This window comes from Mesoplodon densirostris, chromosome 15 (assembly GCF_025265405.1).
Source record: "Mesoplodon densirostris isolate mMesDen1 chromosome 15, mMesDen1 primary haplotype, whole genome shotgun sequence".
Lineage (NCBI taxonomy): Eukaryota > Metazoa > Chordata > Mammalia > Artiodactyla > Ziphiidae > Mesoplodon > Mesoplodon densirostris.
In genome coordinates this window covers 18014545-18038304 of record NC_082675.1, presented here as the reverse complement: position 1 = coordinate 18038304, position 23760 = coordinate 18014545, and the positions used below count along the sequence as shown (strand labels likewise).

Here is a 23760-nt window from a genome sequence, read left to right as displayed (position 1 = left end):
ACCTAGCAAGATTCTCCACCATCCAGCGCGCTGCCACCAACCTTCTCTGGGGAGGTCTGAAGCCCAGCCTTTGGGAGGAGACCCTCCAAGTTTGTCCCTTGTTGATGTTGAAATATTCCTCTGCAACAAGATAGTCTCCTTTTGACCAACGTTCTCATCACTCATCTTTGAATTACATAGCAAGTTTAGGCAACTAACATTCAGTGAGTACAGCATGGTCAGGAAAGCAGGCTATAGGGCCAGGCTATCTAGGTGCATATCCTGACTCTGCCTTTTGGCAGGTCTTGGACATGTTTTATAACCTCTCTGTCCTCAGTGTTCTCGCCTGTAGAATGGGCATGATAAGAGCATAGGGTCAGAATGAGGATCAAGAGAGATAATACATGTCAAGCATTTAGTGTAGTGACTAACATAGTAAATGCTCAGTTCCTGGCAGCAGCCGCTGTTACTACAGTTATTGCTTTTACTATCATTACTTGTATCCCTAACTGGATCATAAATGCTTAATGAAGAGAGCATAATTTAATCTCTGCTCTCAGCTATCCCCAGAGTTTGGGATCTTACTATTTTCATTTTAGACGAGCAATAAAAATGACAGAATAAGCGAGTTGCTGAGGAATGTTCTGTTTCCTGTAGAAAGAAGAAGTGGGACGGAAGCACATTCGTCTGCACATGGAAGGCGCGCTGACTGCCCGGGACAAGGTCGGGGTGCAGGATTTTGTGTTGTTGGATGCCTACACCAGTGAATCTGCTTTTCTGGACAACCTTCGCAAGCGTTTCAGCGAGAACCTCATCTATGTAATGTAACCCGTTTCTCAGCTGTTTTTCCTAGAGTGGTGGCTCCCTTCTGGTCTTGTCTCGATGATCGTGAACAGTATCACTCTAATTAGGTTAGGCATTAAAGGGGGGTGTCGAGGGACCACTGTCAGGTACACTTTGATTCTTTGAATTAAGACTTTTGTGTCTGCTGGTGGCAGAGACCCAACTTAAATCAGCCTAAGCTGCAAGAGGGAATCTATCAACCTATGTAACTTCAGGGTCCAGAAATAGATCTAGGGTTTAAGGGTGATGTCTTGAGGACTCTTTCCCATCCCTCTGCTTTCTTTTGCATCAGTTTCCTTCTGGAGCAGCCTCTCTGCATGGTGGCGAGGTGACTGCCAGCAGAACCAGGCTGATATGTTATCCTCTTAAAGCTGCTACTGAGAAGGGAGCAAGTCTTCTGGGAGATGGAGGATGGTTGGCTCTGATTGGCCCATGTTGGGTCATGTGTCTATCTCTGAACCAATCCCCATAGGTAGAAATGAGGAATATTCTGATTGGCCAGGCTATTCCCAGGCCCACTTCTAGAGGTGAGGGATGAGGCCAGTGGCCCCCTGACCTCATGATATGGACTGAGAGCTGGAGAAGTTCTCTCAGAGGAATCTGTTGGAAGAAGGGGGACTTGATGCCAGGCAGGCAAAAATAAGAGATGTCCACCATATCCCAGGAATCTTCAAGGGTCAAGACTGCAGTATTTTACCAGAACTCTGTTCAAGTTGGTCTCCTTGCTTCTAGTGGTCAATTTTTATTAAGATCTCCATTTATCACTCCACCTTGGTTTGATTGGTTGCTGTTCAGGTAAATTCCTTTAAGGGTGCGCTCAACAGTGTTTCTGTGTGTGTGTGTGTGTCTGTGTCTGTGTGGGTGGGTGTGTTATTGTTTAATTTTATTAGCTTTTGCTAAGAGTAAATGAGATGATCAGAAGCAGTTTAAAAATATTAAAAAATTAAAAAATTTTTTTTTCTTATAGTTATTTTGTTTGTAATAGTGCACGTGACTTAGTCTACATGTGGAAACCAAGGTTACCAAAAGAAACAAGCAGGGCCTCCCTGGTGGCGCAAGTGGTTGAGAGTCCGCCTGCCGATGCAGGGGATACGGGTTCGTGCCCCGGTCTGGGAGGATCCCATATGCCGCGGAGCGGCTGGGCCCGTGAGCCATGGCCGCTGAGCCTGCGCGTCCGGAGCCTGCGCGTCCGGAGCCTGTGCTCCGCAACGGGGGAGGCCACAACAGTGAGAGGCCCGCATACCGCAAAAAAAAAAAAAAAAAAAAAAAGAAACAAGCAAAGTGTTTCTCAGAGTGTACATTTTTAATCGTGGAAATAAATTTCATCTATAAGTTTATGTATAAGCAGAAGAGAAATAGTATGGTTTGGGGAAGTATAAGTGGGATGATAGGATCATCATGGATAAACGAAGTGTTTCCAACCTGAACAGGTAAATTTCAGAAACTGTGTTCTATCTTGGAAGATTTCTACTGATGGAAGCGATGCAGAGTTTTAGTCAAAATACTCATCTGTGATCCGGTTCTCTGTTTGAGTTTGTCCTAGAGATTGGAAACAATAGTTGGAATGATTTTAGCATAATTTAATGTAGGCTTGAGTACCTCCAGCTTTTGAGACTCTGAAATGAAAAGCAACAAACAAACTCAGAATCTGAAAATACCAGATATATTTTTTATACCATTTTTATTTATTTATTTTTTTTTTGCGGTACGCGGGCCTCTCACTGTTGTGGCCTCTCCCGTTGAGGAGCACAGGCTCCGGATGCGCAGGCTCAGCGGCCATGGCTCACGGGCCCAGCCGCTCCGCGGCATGTGGGATCTTCCCGGACCGGGGCACAAACCCGTGTCCCCTGCATTGGCAGGCGGACTCTCAACCACTGCACCACCAGGGAAGCCCTATACCATTTTTAAAGGTTACTTTCCATTTACAGTTCTTACAAAATATTGGCTCTATTCCCCGTGTTGTACAATACATCCTTGAACCTATCTTACACCCAATAGTTTGTACATCCCACCCCCAAACCTATATCTTGCTCTCCCCCGCCTCTCCCCACTGGTAACCACTAGTTTATTCTCTATATCTGAGTACCAGATGTATTTTTTTTTAATACTGGGATTTTTAAAAATAAATTTATTTATTTTACTTATTTATTTTTGGCTGCATTGGGTCTTCGTTGCTGCACGCAGGCTTTCTCTAGTTGCAGTGAGTGGGGGCTACTCTTCATTGCAGTGCGGGGCTTCACCGCAACTACTGAAGCCCACGCACCTAGACCCCGTGCTCCAGATGTATTTTTAAAGGAGCCTAAATATTTATTTTTATATATAAGAGCTTAGAACTTTTATTCATAATCATATTCCAAGAAGCTTTCTTTAGTGGCTATATTACACATATAAGTACTTCAAACGCTTGAATATTAGTTGAATCCAACAGTGAGATCTAGAGAAATAAATGCCAGTAGTGGGAGCATTTGCCCAGTTTTAGATGGCAGGTATATATGCTTGCCCTGCTTTCACTCAGTCACCAGAAGGACCTTTGTGAAACACAAATCAATCAGATTATGGTGTACACCCTCAAAGTCATCTCTTTTACAGAATAGTTCAGGGCAGTGTTTCATTTCAGTAGCGGGGAGTGGGCCCTCTGACATCCATTGCATGTGGAATGACACCCTGCATGGTCTCAGCTCACACCCTCCCCAACATCCTCTCTACCATTTTCTAGTTTCCCCTCCCTCACTGGCCTCCAACGTAGAGCCACACATGTCCCCTCAGCCTGAGATGCCCTTCCTGCCTACATTTTTCATGACAGGCTCATCATCCTTCAAGTCTCAGCTCAGATGTCATCTCCTTAGAGAAGCCTCCCAAAGCCCACTAGCTAAGGTGGCCTTCCTTAGTCATTCACTCACTCATTACTCTCTTTATGCCTTTCTTAGCACACTAATTGAAGCAGTCGTGGTCCCTCGGCTGTTTGTCTGCCTGCCTATGCCATGTAGGCTCCATAACAGCAGAGAGCGCCCCCCCTCCCCATCTGTCTTATTTATCGTGTTATAGTCCCAGCACTGAAGGAATACAAGGAGATTATAGCACGTGATGGTCTTTTGCTGTAGCCATTTGCACCCCGAAATTCCTCACTAGGGCTTTGGTCTGTTCCTCTAGACGTATATTGGGACCCTCCTTGTGTCTGTGAACCCATACCAGGAGCTTGGAATCTACACTGTGAGCCAGATGGAACTTTATCAAGGGGTCAATTTCTTTGAACTGCCACCACATGTGTAAGTAGCACCCATGAGGTCAGCAATAGGAGTATTTTCCTCGCTTTCTACCTCTCTTTTTTTCCCCTCTCTCCCTTCACCCCACCCATCCACCTACCACCCATCCAGCCATTCATCTACCCACCCATCCATCTACCCATCCATTATCCATCCACCCAACCATGTACATCCTTGATGCATGCTCATTAGGTTGTGTATCTCACTTAAACTGCTGCCTTTCAACAGTGGAAAACATCAGCAGATCAAATCTAAGCTTAAATATGATGAGAAGTAGAATCTTTGTATGACTGCTGAGAAATCTAAATGTGGCTAGGGAGGTGTCTTCTCTTGGAAATGGATTGCTATAGTGCCTTCTACTGCTACCTGAATGTCATGGCAGCTGAGAAGAATGCCCATTGGTAGGAACTTACCAGGGCTGCAGATCCATAGGAAAAGCAATTTCCTGCCTGGTCTATATGTGACTTGGGCTTTGCTGAATTTCCCAGTTCTCCTCCTTGGTTGACTTCTGGGCTAATATCTAGGTTCCCCCTTCATTTTTCTTGGTGATTCACCTATTCCACTCCCAAGGCATTTATGAACCTTTCTGCCTCACCACCACCAGTGATTTCTGAAATACCCAGCTTTCAAACTCAGCCACATACTAAAATTATACCCTTGAGAGACCTTCCTGCTTTGGTTTCTGATATTGTAGATAAAGCTCTTATACTAGTTTTACCTCTTGTCCTAAGGTTATCACAGAACTTTTCAAATCTTTTTGGTTTCCTGTCTCTATACTCTTAGTACTTTAGGTTTTGAAGGGAAGGAAACACGAGATCTTATATCTATTGAGTTACCCAATATTTAGACAAAATGTTATTTCCACCTACAGTTAATAGAGCATCTCTTGGGGATGTAACTTAGTATGTAGCTTATTCTTATAAGAAGTGTTGATAGATTTTTTAAAAATTGGTAAATTTTGAAAAAATCTTTTTATTCCTGCCCCAATTCTTCACTGTAACTCTTCTATTGTTAGAGTTTTGATATCTAGTACACACTGTGAGTGATCAGTCAATGGGTCATGGTGAAGGTTTGCTATCTGTCTGAACTAAGTGCCTTGTACCACAATCTGGACGTGGCTTCTGGGAGGCAGAGTACTTTGTCCTTCTGCTCTCGTGGGCATCAGAGTCAAGGGAAGGAGTGTTATAGTCACTTCCATTCCTTGCATTTCTGTCTCACTACTTCCCCAGCTACGCCATAGCTGACAACGCTTACCGCATGATGTGCTCTGAGCTAAATAACCACTTCATCCTCATTTCTGGAGAGAGCGGGGCAGGGAAAACGGAGGCCTCCAAGAAGATTCTCCAGTATTTTGCAGTGACCTGCCCAATGACTGAGTCACTACAAATAGCCCGTGACAGACTACTACTCTCCAATCCAGTGCTAGAGGTGAGCGATCTTTGAGGACCTAGAGAGGGCAGTTCCAGGGAGGTCACTAAGTAAGAAGCATCTTCTGTTCGGGTAGGTCGGTCAAAATGGGCAGGTCTGGAAGTTAAGAAGAGGGCAGTGGATCACATGGGTAGTATTGTGGTTGAAGGGCGTGACCTTGAAGTCCAGCAGGCCTGGAGACTAACGCTGGGGCAGTCATGCACCAGCAAGCTTCTGCAGTCACTCCCCATCTGGAGAATGGGTCTACTCATAGTACCTACCTCTTAAGAGGTTTTGAGGATTAAACAAGATGAATGCATAAAAAGCACACAGCAGAATTAGTAAGCACTAAAATAATACTCTTATTATTCATTAATATTTTTATTTAATTAAAATCATTTTGATGATTATTATTTCTACTATTGCAATTCACTGACTTGCTGGATGATTTTGAACACGTTATTTTCTCCTGTGTTTTGGTTGCTCTTTGCATAAAAGGTGTTTATGGTTGAAGGGATTTTCCCAGTAGACCTTTGGGCTGAACTGTTTACATCTTTGATATAGGAAGGTGTCTGGTGATGGGGGCCATTAACTGTGCCCTTCTAGAACAGCAAGGGCCTAGGGTCCTATCTACCTCTGCTTAGGCCATTTCTAATCTATTCCTAGATTGGGTTTTAGGGAGAAGATATTTTTCCCTTCTTTTCTCTGGGTCCAGCCCCAAATTTTGGCATCAAATCCTCTGTAAATAGTGATTCCTTCTTAGAAGATAAAGTATGGCTTTCATTCCTGGTTCCCCCTCCCCTCCTCCAATGAGCATGTCATTTAGGGTCAGGAATTCGATGAGCATGGCGAATGACTTAAATGGCACTGAATGACACTTAATGTCATTGAGTGACACATTAAATGACACTGAATGACACTTAATGACTTAAATGGCAGTGAATGACAATTTGGTTCAGTCTCCCCTCCCTTTGTATTCCAAGGCCTTTGGAAATGCCAAAACACTCCGGAATGACAACTCCAGCAGATTTGGAAAATACATGGACATACAGTTTGACTTTAAGGTACACTGAAGTTCCTATTACTGCTTCATGGGGACCCCTTAACTTGCCAGCAATGGAAACCCATCTCAAGGCACCTTAAGGGAGGAAGGGCATTTATTGGCTCAAAAAGTTGAAAAATCCAGGATTAGTGCTAGTTCTAGGAAATGCAAATAAAGACCACGATGACATATTTTACTATGTGGGCAAAAATTAAGAAGTCTGATAATACCAGGTGTTGGTAAAGATGTGGATCATTAGGAACTCTCACACATTGCTGGCGGGGAGGACATTGGTACAGCCCATTTGGAAAGCAATGTATCATCTTCTGATGTTGAAATCACATAATCTAAGGTGGAGCCATTCCACGCCTGGAGATATTCCTACAGATGTGCAAAGATGCCCACAACAGCACTGCTCACGATGGTAAAGGGACTGGAAAAGAACCAACACATCTCGAGGGAGCTGAATGCCCATCAACAGGAGAACGGCCAAATAGCAGGATGCTCACACAATGAGATGTTTTATGGCAGTGAGAGCATGTGAACGCCAGCTACGCACAATGTAGACGGGTCATGAGAACGTGCTGGGTGTCAGTGTGATGCCATTTCTTATAAAACTTGAAAATATTCCAAAGTAAACAATATATTGCTTATGTGTACATAATTATATGACATGGGTTGGCAAACTTATTTGGAGAGGGCCAGATAGTAAATATTTCAGGCTTTAGGAACCATACAGCCTCTGTCTCAACTACTCAACTCTGCTTTTGTAGCATGAAAGTAGCCAGAGACAACACATACTGAATGAGTGTGGTAGTGTTGTACACAGAGTTTAAATGAGGCTAATGCAAGTAGGAGGGGTAGGCAGAGTTCTCAAGGACATATAATTCCAAGTGACAAAATGACACTTAGGCTAGAGAACAGTAACTGGCTGAGCATTCGGTGTAGTGGTGAGGACACACTGACTCGGTTTCCCAGAGGCTGGAACATGGGTGTCTGGTGGTGTGTGCATAGACTTTGAAAAAAATTTAATAATGATATATATTTTTTCACTTTTTATTGAAAGTCAACACATAGTAAAAAGGACACAAATCATGTATACAGCTTGATAAATTTTTTACATATGAATCTACCTGTGTAACCACCACTCAGATCAAGATATAAAAATTTCTAGCACCTAGAAGGTTCTCCTACCTGTCTCTGACAATACCCCCCCTTCCCAAAGGTGATCGGTCTTCTGACCTCTATAATCACAGATTAATTTTTCTACTTCTTGAACTTCAGAAAAATGGAATTATACAATTGTTCTATTTTGTGTTTGGCCTCTTTCAATCAACATGTCTGTGAGATTCAACCATGTTGCTGCATGGAATTGTTCATTTTTTGATTGCTCGACTTTTATCACCATTTATCTGTTCTCCTCTGTTGGACATTTGGGTTGTATCCAATTTGGGGCTATTGCAAATAGTGCTGTGAGCATTCTTGTACCTCTTTTAGTAGATATAAGCACATTCCTTTATGTTGGGTATATATCCAGGGGTGGCATTGCTGGGTTCTTACCAGCAATGTTATAATTGAGAGTTTCAGTTTTTCCACACTCTTGCCAACATTTGGTATTGTCAGTCCTTTTAGTTTTAGGCATTCTGGTGGGGTATAGTGGTTTCTCACTGTAGTTTAAATTTGTATCTCCCTGATTTTTAATGAAATTTTGCCCGTTGGTCATTTAAAAATTCTCTTGTATGTTAAAGTCTCTTGCTCATTTTTTTTTTTTTTTTCTTTTTGCGGTATGTGGGCCTCTCACTGTTGTGGCCTCTCCCGTTGCGGAGCACAGGCTCCGGATGCGCAGGCCCAGCGGCCATGGCTCACGGGCCCAGCCGCTCCGTGGCATATGGGATCCTCCCAGACCGGGGCACGAACCCGTATCCCCTGCATCGGCAGGCGGACTCCCAACCACTGCGCCACCAGGGAGGCCCTCTTGCTCATTTTTAATTGGGCTGTCTGTTTTTTTTTTTCCTTATTGATTTGCACATGTTCTATATATGTTCTGGAACACAAACCCTTTATTGGATATCTTATTTAAAGCAATAATTAAGACAGTGTGATGTTGGCACAAGAATATATAAAGAGGCTGATGGACCAGAAGAGAGTCGAGAAAGACCCCTCCCCCCACCCCGCTCACGTATATGGTCACCAGACTTATGACCAAAGCACCACTGTGATTCAATATGCATAGAATTGTCTTTCCAATAAATGGTGCTGGTCAACTGGAAATCCATATGGAGGATAAAGAGATCTTTGGCCTCAACTTCACCCCATATACAAAAATTGAATAATGATGGATCACAGTCCTCAACGTGAATGGTAAAACAGTTGCTTCTAGACAAAAACACAGAAAATGTCTTCATGACCGTGGGCGTAGGCAAAACTCTTTTTGAAACGGAACCCAGAAAACACTAATCCTAGAAGATCGTTAGATCAGACTTGATTCAAATTCAGAATTTCAGTTCCTCAGAAGACACCAGTAAGAGAGTGGTTTGATTATTGGGGGTTTTTTTCCCCGAATTTTTTGTTCTGTTTTGAAGGGCATTCCTGTAGGCGGGCATATCATCAGTTACTTGATAGAAAAGTCTCGAGTCGTCTATCAAAATCACGGTGAACGGAATTTCCACATCTTCTACCAGCTGCTAGAGGGTGGGGAAGAAGAGCTCCTTGCTTACCTGGGACTTGAGCGAGACCCCCAGCTGTATAAATACCTCTCACAGGTTGGAAAGACCAGCACCTGGTTCTGGTGGCCCTTTGGGGGGGGGGGAATCAGGGGTGTTTGGGGGACTTCTGTGGGGTGTTCAGTAACTTTCTCATTACCATTGTGGAGGTATTCTACTGATTGGTGTCTTGACCCCTCCTTTTACACCTGGCAGGTATATCATCTTGGTAAAGTAACTGATATCTCGGTGAGTGGTTCTCAGCCCTGGCTGAAGTTAGAATCACCCGAGGAACTTTTGAAACACACAAAGGCCTGGGCTCTACTTTCCAGAGATTCATATTTAATTGGTCTAGAGCAAGACCTGGACATCAGGGTGGTTTTATTATTTTTTTCTTATAATTTTTTTTATTATGAACATTTTCAGTTTTCAGAAAAGTTGAATCAATATCATTACATGCCTCACTCACATTAAAAAATTATTACCACTTTGCTATGTCTGTTCTATCATCTAACTTCTGCTGAACCATTTTAAAGCAACTTGCGATTTTATGGCACTTCCATCACAAATAATTCAGCATGTAGCTTCTAAAAATAAGAGTATTTTCTTATACTGTGCTACCATATTGAACCTTAAAAATTAACAATAATTTCCTTATATCATCTACTAACTAGTCTATAGTCAAATTTTCCATTGTCCTCAAAATACTATCTATAGCAGTTTCTTCCAACTAAGATAAAATCATGCATCGGTTATTATGTTTCTTTCAATCTAGACTCTTACTTCTTTTCATAAAATTAACAGTGTGAAGATGCTAGAGCAGTAGATTGAGATTAAATATTTTTGGTAAGGACACTGCATAGATGCTCTGCGTAGGCATCCTGCATCATCTCAGCAGACACATGTTGTCCATTGCTTCACTGTTAGTGATGCGATTTTTTTTTTTTTTTTTTTTTTGTGGTATGCGGGCATCTCACTGTTGTGGCCTCTCCCGTTGTGGAGCACAGGCTCCGGACGTGCAGGCTCAGCGGCCATGGCTTACGGGCCCAGCCGCTCCGCAGCATGTGGGATCTTCCCGGACCGGGGCACGAACCCGTGTCCCCTGCATCGGCAGGCGGACTCTCAACCACTGCACCACCAGGGAAGCCCGTGATGCGAATTTGATCACTAGGTTAAGGTGGTGACAGATCTTTCCACTGTAGAAATATTTTCCATCAGGGTTGTTTTAAACATTCCTTGGTGATTAAATGTAATTCAGTGAATCCCCTGGATGTTCTAATGCACAGCTGCAGTGAGAGCTTCTGGTCTAGTGTGATAGAAACACACTGTCTATCTGTGTCCACAGCCTATGGTACTTCATTCTGCTTTCAGAACTAGTTTGGAAAAGACTTTTTGCACCTTCCTGCCTTCCATCCCGAGAACTGCGAAATGAATGAACATCCTCCCTTACAGAAATAGTTCAGACCATTTCTACGAGCAATCCTAGGATGTAGTGTTGTACAAAGTGGCTTCCAGAATTTAACTTCCCAGCACTAATTTTTTTGCAACCAGCACTAGGGTGTGGGATGCTCAAGATGTAGTGTACCTCTCAGTGTTTGATGTCACTAGCACCTTTTTGCCCCAAGATTTTTGGATTTTTCTCTTCTTTCTGGGCCTGGCTTGAAAGGAGGTCACTTGGCAGAGTACAAAGCAGGGACATCATTTAAGAAAGAGAGCCAGCTCTTATAAAGTGAATATTGTAAGATGAAGACCAACGTGTCATAGTAAATCATGGAGGAAAAGATGACTTGATGGAAATTTATTTTGAAAAATGCAGCTAAATCAGGAAGATAAAAGAATCTCATTTTATACTTAACAAACTTTGTACTAATTCTTAGAACAAAGAATAAATCAAATTTGATTTTTTTCCTTTTTGAGGACCTCATTTTTCCAACAGAGCTGTATGGGAGCATCACCTTTGGCTTTTCATAGCATGATCAGAGGATCAATTTGTTACACTATTTGAGGACTTCATCCATTAAGGATGGACTTCATCCATTTAAGAGGACTCCATTTATGTAGGGCTTCTCCTAACCATTCGATTATCAAATCACTCTCTTTGGGAATGTATCATGCCTTTATCCTTGCAGATTTTTTCTGGCCCGATTAATTTGGCAAGATCCTCATGCCACAGTGGCTTTGGAAATGGCTCAAGCAACTCACCAGTATTATTTTGATCGATTTCATATTCTCCTGTAACTTTGGCAAACTTTGTGACTGCTTTGTAGTATATTTGCACTGCTTCCAAACCTCTAGGTGTCCTCTGAGGACTGACTTAGACTAGCCCTGCCCTTGGAGAGGCAAGGGCAGATGTTGCTAGTTGTGTGGGATAGCTGGGAGGTTGCAGATTTAACACTGGCCAGTTCACTGGTGAATATTTTCATGGTATGACACCTTTGTTTTCCCCACACAACAAGGAACTCTTTTAAGGTAACAAACCTTCAGATAATCAGGAAACTAGGAATACTCTGCACTACAAAAGCAAAAACAACAACAACAGCAACAAACCCTCATCTAGAAGGTTTTCTCTTTAAATTGTGATATTGGTAGTCTGTTACTTGTTTAAAAGACAGCCTCTAGAGTTAATGGGAAAAGTCTTATTACACTTCCTGTAGAATCTGTGTTTCTCTAGATGCCAAACTTTTATTTCCTTGAGTGAAGGAAATCCTGCAGTGAAGTTTCTGATGTTGGTTGCTAAGTGTGTCAAGATTGTTTTCTGAATTTAAACACTGTCATTTTCCTGTATGTTTCAGCAGATATCTATTGAGACAAGTGTTTCCAATTTATTCAGCAAAAATGGCAAGAAAACCTATTTTTAAAAACACACTAAAGATATACCACTAATATGTAACTTTGAAAGTTTTCCCAGACAGATTTTTGAACAAAATTACAAATAAATTTGAAAAAAGCAGCAGTTGGCAAATCATCAGGTGCTAAACAGTTAGAATAAAATCCATTTTTTCACAGCTCAGAACATTATAGAACTAGCTTTTTCGTGCTTGTAGAGAAAATCATTTTGATTAGGAGTAGGTGTTTATAAACCTAACTGTCCTTATAAAAATGCTGTTAAGCGACCCAATTCTGTGTCAACAGGGCCACTGTGCCGAAGAGTCGTCTATTAATGACAAGAATGACTGGAAAACTGTTTCCAATGCCTTTTCTGTCATCGATTTTACTGAAGATGATCTTGAGGTATGAGCCCCCTGAGGGCAGAGATGCCAGTAGTCAGGTCTGGGATTGTGGAACCATCCTGGTTTCTTGGTGATTACACAGTAGGGTTGCCAGATTCAGCAGATAAAAACATAGGACACTTAGGTACATTTGAATTTCAGATAAACACTGACTAATTTTTTTAGTAGGAGTATGTCCCGACATTGCATGGGACAAACTTCATACTAAAAATCAGTCATTGCTCATAAATACACTACCATGTGTAAAACAGATAGCTCGTGGGAACCTGCTGTATAGCACAGGGAGCTCAGCTCGGTGCTCTGTAACGATCTAGATGGGTGGGATGGGTGGGGGGGAGGTTCAAGAGGGAGGGGATATATGTATACATATAGCTGATTCACTTCATTGTACAGCAGAAACTAACACAACATTGTAAAGCAATTTTACTCCAATAGAAAAAAGAAAAAAAAATTAGTCATTGCTTACTTGAAATTCAAATGTTAACTGGGCATTCTGCATGTTATCCTGCAGCCCTGAATTTTCCCCGTGTTGGGTGCCAGCAGGTGGTCATGTTTCCTCTTCCCCTTAAACCCAATCTCAAATATTTAATCCCTTAGAATGCTAGGAATATCATTTATTTATGCTTCTATATTGGAACAAACTGGACCAAATTGTAGGATTTATAAACAGTTTGTTTTTACATCTTTTTGTCCTTGTTTTCTGGGTGGGGGGAGTGGATTGTTAAACTATTGATCTTTCAAGGACCAGGATATAATTTAAAAATATATATATATATATATATGTATGTATATATACACACATATGTGTATATATATACACACACACATATATATACACACATATATCTGGGATCGTGACATTTGAACATTAGATGGGTGGGGAGGCACAGGGTGATATCAAAATAGCAGTGTCTTGTGCTGGAGATGAGTGAGGCATCATCCTGCCCTCCGCCCAGGCTCTTTCCCGGCTTCCCTTAATATCTGGGGAAGGAGGAAACTCCATTCGTTCTGTGAGCTCCAGGCTGGAGTTCAGGGGCGGGGAGTTCTCCCTCGGGTATCTCCTCCGATGATATTTATCAATTAGACGGCCACCGTCTTCTCTCCCTGCCCTCCTCACCACTTCCCACATTCCTAGAATCTCTTTGGAATTATTGCCAGTGTCCTACACCTGGGGAACATCTGTTTTGAAGAGAACCAGCAAGGCTGTGCCTCCATACCAGTCACCCACGAGATCAAATGGATTGCCAAGGTGATGGTCCAATTTGGGAGAGCCCCGGTGCGGGGGGAGCAGACACTCTCAGAGATGGAGAGGCGGGGGAGGGGAGCGAGGCAGCCGGATGCCCATGTCCCACATGGCTCACATCGTGTTCTCCCAGCTGACACTGGTTAGGAGGTTTAAAGAGCATGGGGGTAGATAAGGGAGTGGGAAAAAGCCAGTTGGTTGAAAGACCAAATATGATCTGTTTTGCCTTAAAGCACAATTAGTAGGGCAGGTACACCTGGACCTGGAAACACTTTATTAGTGAGTAAAGTTGGGTTACTGAATGGCATTTTGATTTCCATTTATTCAGCTCCTAGGGGTCCACCCATGGGTCCTTCTGGAAGCTCTCACCCATAGAAAGATTGAAGCCAAAACGGAGGAGGTAAAAATGGCTCTAGGTGGAAATGTACCCGCCCTTCCCACCACTGCTGCCAGCAGGATGGTGGCCCTAGGGGAGGCCAGACGCCTGAATCCTGCCCGCCAGGTCCTGTGTGGTCCAGCTTCTGTCAGCATCTCCTGCCTTAACTTGCCCATCCCCCAACATCCCACCATCACAAGCTCTCTGTGCCTCACACTCACCCTGCCTTCCCTCCACAGAGTCTTTGCATATGCTGTTCCCTCTGCTGGAACACTTTCCCCTATGCTTCTTTTAGTTAACCCAGCCTTATCCTTCAGTTCCCAGGGATCATTTCTTCAGAGTCCTTTCCCTGCTCATCCCACCCCTACCCTAAAGTACCATATGTATCTCCTTATAGCACTTGTCACTCTCAGCTTGAGAGCAACATGATGCTTCTTTGTGTGACTTGTTGAATGTCCCCCTGCCAAATGTGAGCCCACAAAGGCTGGAACTGTTTGTCTTAGTCATGGCTATATATCAGCACAGTGCCTGGCACTCAAGAAATAGCATGAACAGCACAGGCGGGAGGGGCATCTTTCCCCAGCAAGTATCCTTCCCTAGTCATCTTTAAAGCCTAGGTTGAACACTCAGGAGGCCTTTTAATTCTTTTAACCTCTGTAAAGATGTTACCTGTCATTCTTCTCAGGTCATATGCCCATTGACGCTAGAACTCTCTGCCTACGCTAGAGATGCAATGGCAAAGGCCGTTTACGGACGAACATTTACTTGGCTGGTCAACAAAATCAATTCCTCCTTAGTGAACAAGGTTGGTCCACACACATTGGATAATGTGCTCACTAACACGGTAATGTTTTATAACCAACATCTTTACTCTAAAGAATTTGTGAGAATTGACTGTATGCTCCTGGTGGGCAGGGATGGTGTCTTTTCACGTCTACATTTCCAGTGTTGAGCACACAGTAGGCTCACAAAAATGCATGCTGAGTGATCTTGGCTGTGTGTTCCCAAGTGTGGGACACACAGCATTTCAAGTATGCCAGGTGGCTTTAAGTATACACAGAAGCTTTTCCTTTTAACAGTATATTTTAATGTGTATAAGAAAAAACAGGCTGACTCCTTCGAATTTACCCTATGGGCATGTTTCCTTTTTAAGTGGAGTTATTTAAATTAAAAAGAGAGTTTATTCAAAGCTGGAAATTAAGGAAATGATGTGAGGGCAACGGGGGTACATAGATGTGGTGAGACTATTGGAGGACGCATGCAAAGGACAGATTTGGATACATGGACTCAGCACATCATATATAATGTTAAATTGTGTCCCTTAAAAAAAAAAATAAGACATGCTCTCTTTAAATAGCCATCCTTGCGGGACAATACTTGGTCCTCTGTTGAAAATGATATCCAAAGTATCTGCCTTCCCTCCTGGATAAACATCTCTTTCCTGCTGTTTATAGCTTCCTTCTTTCCTTCCCTCCCTCCCTCCCTTCCTTGTTTTCTCTTTTTTTTTTTTTTTTTTTTTTCTCTTCCTCTTCTTTTCTCTCCCTCTTTCTCTATCTCTTTCTTCTTCTTCTTCTTCTTTGGATTGAATGTGGGATTGGGAGGCTGAAGAGGGCTGAAGCAAGGAAGTGAATCAGAAGATGAAGGTTTCACTGCTCCGGTGATGGATAAGGAAGCTGGGATGGGATCTGGGGAGGCTGCGGGCAGGAAGAGGCAGGCTGGGAAAATTATTTCTTCCCTAAGGTTCTTCTGTGAGCCATTGCTGGAGAGAGAAGGCATAAGATTTATAGCCAAATCCCAGATTCGGGGACAGCTGCCAGGTTTTGAGAGTCACAAAGTAAACAACCTTAACAATTAATGGTGTGTGTTACTTTGACTAGGATTTCACTGGGAAAACTGTGATTGGATTGCTGGATATCTATGGGTTTGAAGTCTTTGACAAGAATGGGTGAGTTCGTTGTTACCCACTGGTTCTTTGTTTTTCTTTAAGGTCTGAATCTGGTTTATGGCATCTCTGATGTTATTGGAATTCGTTTTCCTATTTCTAGAAATTCTCCAGATTTGCATAGCCCCTACCTACTAGACTTTTCTAGAACCGGAATAACTATAAAAAATGCAAATGTCTTTTAGCTTGACTCTTCTGGTCTATTTAGTAAATGATTTGTTTAATAAGGGGCTTTGGTTTTTCTGTATGGAAAAGCATCCTTAAAAATAAGTAAAAGCAATTTTTAAAAACTTGGTCTACTCATGTAGCTTTCGTTACTTAAATCTTTTGCACCTCTAGTTTTGAACAGTTCTGTATAAATTACTGCAATGAGAAACTCCAGCAACTATTAATTGAGAGAACCCTAAAGGCGGAACAGGCAGAATATGAACTGGAAGGCATAGAGGTAACTGTGTCGATGTTTCCTCCTCCTTTGATTTCTTAACCGAGCAAAAGACATTTACTTGAGAAATATTATTTCATTGGAGATCTTTCCAGATTAGTACTAAGGATTATTTTCCACTCCTTCTCTGCTGATTTCGTGGGAAGTTATTTTGATATTCAGCAAGTATTCTTTGTGAAATGTTAGAGATAAAAATCAGATTTGGGAAAAACAGTTGGAAAATCAGTTTAAAAGAATTATATTTGATGTTCATCTTAATCCTTCTTGGAGAATATTTTTCCTCTTTGTCATTTTAGTGGGAGCCAATTCAGTATTTCAACAACAAGATCATCTGTGACTTGGTAGAAGAGAGACACAAAGGAATCATTTCCATTCTGGTGAGAAAATTAACATTGACTTGGGGCCCATTCAGTGGTATTTACAATACCCCGGAAGATCTTTTCCCCAGGCTTACAAAGGGTTAAGAGTGAAATCCACTGGATTATTGAAGGATGCAAGTTGAACTTTTTTGCTGAATTTTTGCTCCAGGCTTTAGGCTGAGCTTCCTCCTCTTGTTCAGATTCACAGACCTAAATTATAGCCCATCAGGAGATCACAAGGAAAGACCTTTTATAATGAAAGCATGCGTGTCTCTCTTCGATAGACATGGCAGGATGAGCCAGGGAACTGGGGACCTGGTTTAGGCACTTGGGGGAAGGGCTGCTTTCACACTTAGCACTGAGCAGGGAGCCAGAAGATTTAAAGGAAGGCTTTATAAAGAATATCCACGGATCCTGAGCTGAGGCTCTGTGAGGTGGGCCTGTGACCTTGTTTTAAACTATTGTGACTTCTGAGAACACCAGGGTCCTCGAATCCACAATTGTTCCACTTCAAACATCAATGTCTCTAACAAATTCTGAAGGCCAGTGAGAAATGACTTCCCTGCCTTGCCTTCCATTCAGGATCATCTGTACTATGGTTTGCCTCCCTGTTAATGAGAATTACTGGTCCCCTTCCTCCTCCTGCCTCCCCGACAACTAACTGCTGTGTGAACCCACGATTCTGAAGCACAGCAGGGACATTGATGGGTGGTGACTGTAGTCGCCAGGAACATGGGCACCATCTCGATTCAAATCCCAGCCCTACTGCTTATTAGCTATGTAAGCTTAGGTAGGTGTCTTAACCTCTCTGAGCTCCAATTTCATCATCTTTCAGTGGGTCCAATGATAACAGCACTTACCTCAGAGAGGAGCTGTAAGGACAAATTAAGTGAAATAATACACGCAGAGAGCTTAGAACTATACCTGGTGCATGGCAAACATTCAGACTCTAGGGCCTCCCCGGTGGCGCAGTGGTTAAGAGTCCGCCTGCCGATGCAGGGGATACGGGTTCGTGCCCCGGTCTGGGAGGATCCCATATGCCGCGGAGCGGCTGGGCCCGTGAGCCATGGCCGCTGGGCCTGCGCGTCCGGAGCCTGTGCTCCGCAACGGGGGAGGCCACAACAGTGAGAGGCCCGCGTACCGCAAAAAAACAAAAAACAAAAAACAAAAAAAAAACATTCAGACTCTATCCGTTCAACAAATACCTATTGAATGCTTACTTTGTGCCAGGATTCTGCCTTGTGCTTTGGGACATGGCAGTGGACAAAAACAGGTCAAAACAACTGCACTCAGAGGCTTTAAATTCTAGCATGGAGAGACTAACAACAAACAGGTGAATGGGCAAAATGCACAGCTTGTGCAATGGAGAAAAAAGCAGGAAAGATTAGATGTGCTGGGGAGGGAGGTTCAATTTTAGATAAGATGGTCTAGAAAGGATTCTCTGAGAAGGTGACATTTGAGCAAAGACCTGAAGGTGGGGACAAGCTGCGTGGACGTCCAGGAAGCACAGACTGATGTAAGCCAGTACAAGTACGTTCAATGTGCCTGCAGATTGCTAGACTAGTATTTTAAAATACCTTAGTAATAAGTACTTGTTTCTACTTGGTTTGCCATAGGTGGAATCAGAAAGCATAGAAATGTTGCATTGTAAGAATTGTTTCACCAACATGAACCCAGCTTTTTTGTTGTTTTAATAAAAGCTACAGGGTTGATTCGTTTTTGTTTTTGTTTTTGTTTTTTTTTTGCGGTGCGCGGGCCTCTCACTGTTGTGGCCTCTCCCGTTGCGGAGCACAGGCTCCGGACACGCAGGCTCAGCTGCCATGGCTCACGGGCCTAGCCGCTCCGCGGCATGTGGGATCTTCCCGGATCGGGGCACGAACCCATGTCCCCTGCATCGGCAGGCGGACTCTCAACCACAGCGCCACCAGGGAAGCCCGATTTGTTTTTTTAAGATGGTCAATTAAATGTTATCACTGTTGAGGACACAAAACAGGAAATAGACATAGCTTGTGAAATAGGAAAGGTTAGACTCAACTAGTTTTACGGCTTGCTTTCCCTGAGGGCTTTGCTCCTAGTAAAAGAGGGTATGTTCTTGGCCAGCTGGTTACGAGTGGTTAAGAGACAATGAAGTTGAGTGTTTCAGCTGGTTTTGAAAGCTGTGAAGTGTCCCTGGGAAGACTTTGGACATAGGCGTCAGACAGGTGGGAGAGTTGAGTTTTCATGGAAATTTCTAGTCTCTCTGGTTCCAAGGTTCCCTGATCAGATTTAAGAAGCTGAGCACATGGGCTTCCCTGATGGCACAGTGGTTGAGAGTCCGCCTGCTGATGCAGGGGACACGGGTTCGTGCCCCAGTCTGGGAAGATCCCACGTGCCGCGGAGCGGCTGGGCCCATGAGCCATGGCCGCCACTGAGCCTGCGCGTCTGGAGCCTGTGCTCTGCAACGGGAGAGGCCACAACAGTGCGAGGCCCGCGCACCGCAAAAAAAAAAAAAAAAAGAAGAAGCTGAGCACATGTGATGGATTACCCTTCCCCCCCACCAGAAATGTTCACCCAAACTTGTGTGAGATGATATATTTCAATCCACTACATTTTGCCCCAGCTGGTGGGAGCATTTAAACTTGGAATTGATGGAGGGTGGTGCCATGAACAGAGACTTCTCTTTCTGTTTTGTAGGATGAAGAATGTATTCGTCCTGGTCCTGCTACAGACTTGAGTTTCCTGGAGAGATTGGAAGAGAAAGTGGGCAAGCACGCACACTTCCAAACGTAGGTGTCTCATTGCGAGGCTGTTGCATGGGGGAAGGTCATGTAGAGTTGACCTTTGAACAACACGAGTTTTAACTGCATGGGTCCACTTATACATGGGTTTTTTTTTTCAATAGTAAATACTTACAGTACTATGTGATCCCATCCCCTGTTGCTTGAATCCATGAATACGGAAGGCCAGCTATGAGTTATACACAAATTTTTGACTGCGTGGAGGTCAGTGCCCCTAAACCCCATGTTGTTCAAGGGTCAACTGTATCTCCATTATCTTGGATGTATGGACAGTGCTCTCCAAGAGTACAGATACTTCTTCATTCCTAGAAATATCACAATGATACGCCAACTGCACACCTTTTGTTGGTAGGGGTCAAGCTCATGTGAATTCCAAGTAGAATTTTTTTTTTAAGATTTTGTGTCTTTATTCATCATCATTTCATTTTGGACATGTCCACGTGCATGAAATGTCTCTTCTGAATTCAGGTATAAAATTCATGCGGTGGTGTATGTAGATCTGAATTGTACAGCCAGATGAATTATGATATTTGTGTGTACCCACATCACCATCCCAGAGATGAAGACATAGAGCATTTACAGCACCCCAGAAAATCAACTAGAAATTTAACATAGTCTTTGAAACAAGGAGGAGAGAATTTAAGGGCATGTGCTCTGGAGTTGTAGGGAGCTGGTTATGAATCCCAGTTCAGCCACTTATTAGACACGTGACTTTGGGCAAGCAATACTCCTGAGTTTGAGTTTCCCCTTCTACAAGATGGGATAATTAATATACCTACCATATAGCATTGTAAATGACTACATAAATCACCTAGTGTAATTTCTGGCCATAGCAAAGATTCAGTAAATTGTAGTGGCTTCATCAAACCCCTTATAGACTATTCAAAGGCTAAATAAGTGGAACTGGATAAGTATATGAATCAAGAATGGGAAAATAAGTTGTAACATCTTCACAAACGGGATAATATATGGCCATGATAATGAACAATCTATAATACATGCAGTGATGTAGGTAAATCACAAAAGCGTATAATCAAGAGAAATCAGACACAAAAGAGTACATATTATATGGTTCCATTTCTATGAAATATCAAACCAGGTAAAAACAACCTCTTCTGTTAGCTGTCAGTTTGTACCTGGAGAGGGCTCAAGGTTGGGGGTTCTCAGGGACTAGTAATGTTCTGTCTCTTGATCTGATGCGAGTCACACAGAAGAATTCAGTTTGCAAAAATTCACTGAGCTGTGCACTTGGGATACGTGTGTACATAATATATATGTATATACATTTCAAAAAATTTATAAAAAATTATGAATCACCAGGATCTGAAAAACAATGTTTCATCAGTATTTTAGTCTCTCAGCATCATAAAAAGGTAAAGTAGTAAAACTGACTTTTAGGCATCACTTAGAAAAATGGAAGTTATTTCATTGTACAAATAAATGTGTTTCTGTGACTCATGTATTTTTTTTTTCCATTCCTCGGTGCTTATGAGAAGGAAGGATCTAATTTTAGAGAGACCTTGGTCTGTAGCCAGAAGAAATAGGAGGCAAGTTTTCCTGGGAGCTGCCCTTTGTGGTTAGCTTTCAGTGCTGGCCTTCAGCTGATTGTCACAATCCTAAACAACTCTTTTGCTTTATATGTTGGTGCATTTTGTTGCAGTGAAGTAGAAAGTTTCAGTTCGTGTCTATTTCTGTCTTGCTGCAGCCGGAAGCTGGCAGGTCCAAAGGGCAGAAAGAGGATTGGCTGGATGGAGTTCCGGCTCTTCCACTATGCAGGAGAGGTCACATACTGCACCAAGGGTGAGTGTCTGTGGGGCACAGGTTACAGGTCACAGCCATGCAGGTGCCCCCGAGTCCACTGAAAAACTGCTGCACATCTGTCTCAAATGTTCCCTAGCCCCGCGTGCAAACATTCCATTTTAAAAGTATTTTAAAAGTTTTTACTTTTATATATAACCACTTTATTGTGATAATTCACATAGCATCTATTTCACCCATTTAAAGTGTGCAGTTCAACGGTTTTTAGTATATTCACTCTGCAACTGTGCAATTATCGCCACATTCTGTTTTAGAACATTTCCGCATCACCCCAAGAAGAGCCCCTTTACTCATTAGCAGTCACACCCCATTTTCCCCCAGCCCGCCTCCCCCAGCCCTAGGCAACAAACCAGTCTACTTTCTGTCTCTGTAGATTTGCCTATTCTGGACATTTCATAGAAATGGAATCACACAACATGTGGACTTCTGTGTCTGGCTTCTTTCACTTATATAATGTATAATGTTTTCAGGGTTCATCCACGTTGTCTTTCCTGTTTAATTGCCAGATAATATTCCATTGCATGGTTACACCACATTTTGTTTATCCCTTCATCAGTTGATGGGCATTTGGGTTGTTTCCTCTTTTTCGCTATTATAAATAATGCTGTTGTGAACATTTTTTCAAAGCATTTTTCAAACACTTTCTTCTGTCACTTCTGCTTTAGGTTCTAGATAATTTTTACTTCTAAATAAGTTTATTTTGCTAAAAAATCTTTAAAAAGTAAAATACTGTATATTAGGTTTTTTCCCTTAAGTACAGAGTGGTATAAAAAAGAAAAAACGTTTTAAATAGGACAAATCTCTCTATGTATATAACATTGATTTTTGTTTAAAGAATAAAGTAATACACCTGCAAGGCTAGAAATTTCTGACAATACAGAAAAGTACAAAAGGAAAACTAAAAACCCCTTTTATTCTTAGTCTCTCCCTGAGGTAAATACAAGAACCAACTGGAAAATACAAATGTCTTATGCATATACTTATACACGTGGGGACATGCATGTGCGCACACACACACACACACACACACATCTAAATAACACATATTGTTATTTTGTGTTATCTCTTTTGCATTTTTCATTTAATAGATATTGGCAATCATTTGGACTCCAACTAATATTCATTGAGCTCTCACTACGGGCCAGGCACTGTCCTAAATGCTTTACCTCTGTTGCTCATTTAGACCTTACAGAACCCACCCTGTGAGGTGGGTAGCCTTATTAGCCCCCTTTTAATCTATGAGACACTGAACTCAGAGACGTTAAATAACTTGACCAAGGTCACACACCCAGGCCTCTTGCCTCCAGACCTGCATTTGCTCTCCATAGCAACAGACAGATTCCTCTGCATTTCTTCTGAAAAGCTACAGGTACTCCCTGTGGAGCTGTGTCCTGTCATCTGTTTGATGGCCTCTCATTGTTCCCAGCTTTGTCTCTTGTAAACACTGGTGTGTTTGACATTTTTGTCTATTCCACTTAGCCAATTTGTGCACATTATATACCTAGGATAAATTCCCAGAAGTGGCATTGCTAAGTTAAAGATTCTATCATAAGTTCCTTTTGACCACTTCTGGGCGTATATCCAAAAGAACTGAAAGCAGGAACGCAAACAGATATTTGTACAGCCATGTGCATAGGAGCATTATTCACAATAGCCTAAAGGTGGAAGCAACTCAAGTGTCCATCGATGGATGAACGGATAAACAAAATGTATTCTATCCTTTCAATGGAACATTATTCAGGCTTAAAAAGGTAAGAAATGCTGGCACCTGCTACAACATGGATGAACCTTGAAAACATTATGCTAAGTGAAATAAGCCAAACATGAAAGGACAAATCCATTCCACTTATGTGAGGTACGTAGTCAAATTCATAAAGACAGAAAGTAAAGTAGGAGTTATCAGGGGCTTCAGGGAGGAGGAATGGGGAATTAGTGTTTAACCAGTACAACTTTTCAGTTGGGGAAAAAGAAGTGTTCTGGATATGGATGGATGGTTGCACAACAGTATGAATTCGCTTAACACCACTGAACTATACACTTAAAGATAGTTTAAATGGTAAATTTTATGTTATGTATGTTTTACTGCAATAAAAATGTTAGTTTTGATAAGTCCAAATTGTCATCTAAAAAGGTTGTATCTTAGACATTGCTGATGCATCTTTTTTTTTTCCTGATGCATGTCATCTTTAGCTGGTTTTGACTTTATAATGCCATCTAGTTACTAATTTTTTTTTTTTTTTTTTTTTTTTTTTGCGGTACGCGGGCCTCTCACTGTTGTGGCCTCTCCCGTTGCGGAGCACAGGCTCCGGACGCGCAGGCTCAGCGGCCATGGCTCAC

At 42.4% G+C, this 23760-nt stretch overlaps 1 protein-coding gene across 1 annotated transcript in view; it reads left to right on the top strand.

The window, feature by feature from the left end:
* The first annotated feature begins 672 nt into the window (after positions 1 to 672).
* MYO1H (myosin IH) overlaps positions 673 to 23760 on the top strand; it is a 46726-nt gene continuing 23638 nt past the window's right edge. Inside the window, exons 1-14 of the mRNA XM_060118328.1 lie at positions 673 to 798; positions 3973 to 4088; positions 5315 to 5513; positions 6476 to 6556; positions 9117 to 9296; positions 12369 to 12467; positions 13602 to 13715; positions 14038 to 14109; positions 14771 to 14929; positions 15963 to 16030; positions 16367 to 16472; positions 16766 to 16846; positions 19502 to 19593; positions 21311 to 21405. Of these exons, the coding sequence (XP_059974311.1) occupies positions 673 to 798; positions 3973 to 4088; positions 5315 to 5513; positions 6476 to 6556; positions 9117 to 9296; positions 12369 to 12467; positions 13602 to 13715; positions 14038 to 14109; positions 14771 to 14929; positions 15963 to 16030; positions 16367 to 16472; positions 16766 to 16846; positions 19502 to 19593; positions 21311 to 21405 (1588 nt within the window). The remainder of the gene's footprint in view (positions 799 to 3972; positions 4089 to 5314; positions 5514 to 6475; positions 6557 to 9116; positions 9297 to 12368; positions 12468 to 13601; positions 13716 to 14037; positions 14110 to 14770; positions 14930 to 15962; positions 16031 to 16366; positions 16473 to 16765; positions 16847 to 19501; positions 19594 to 21310; positions 21406 to 23760) is intronic.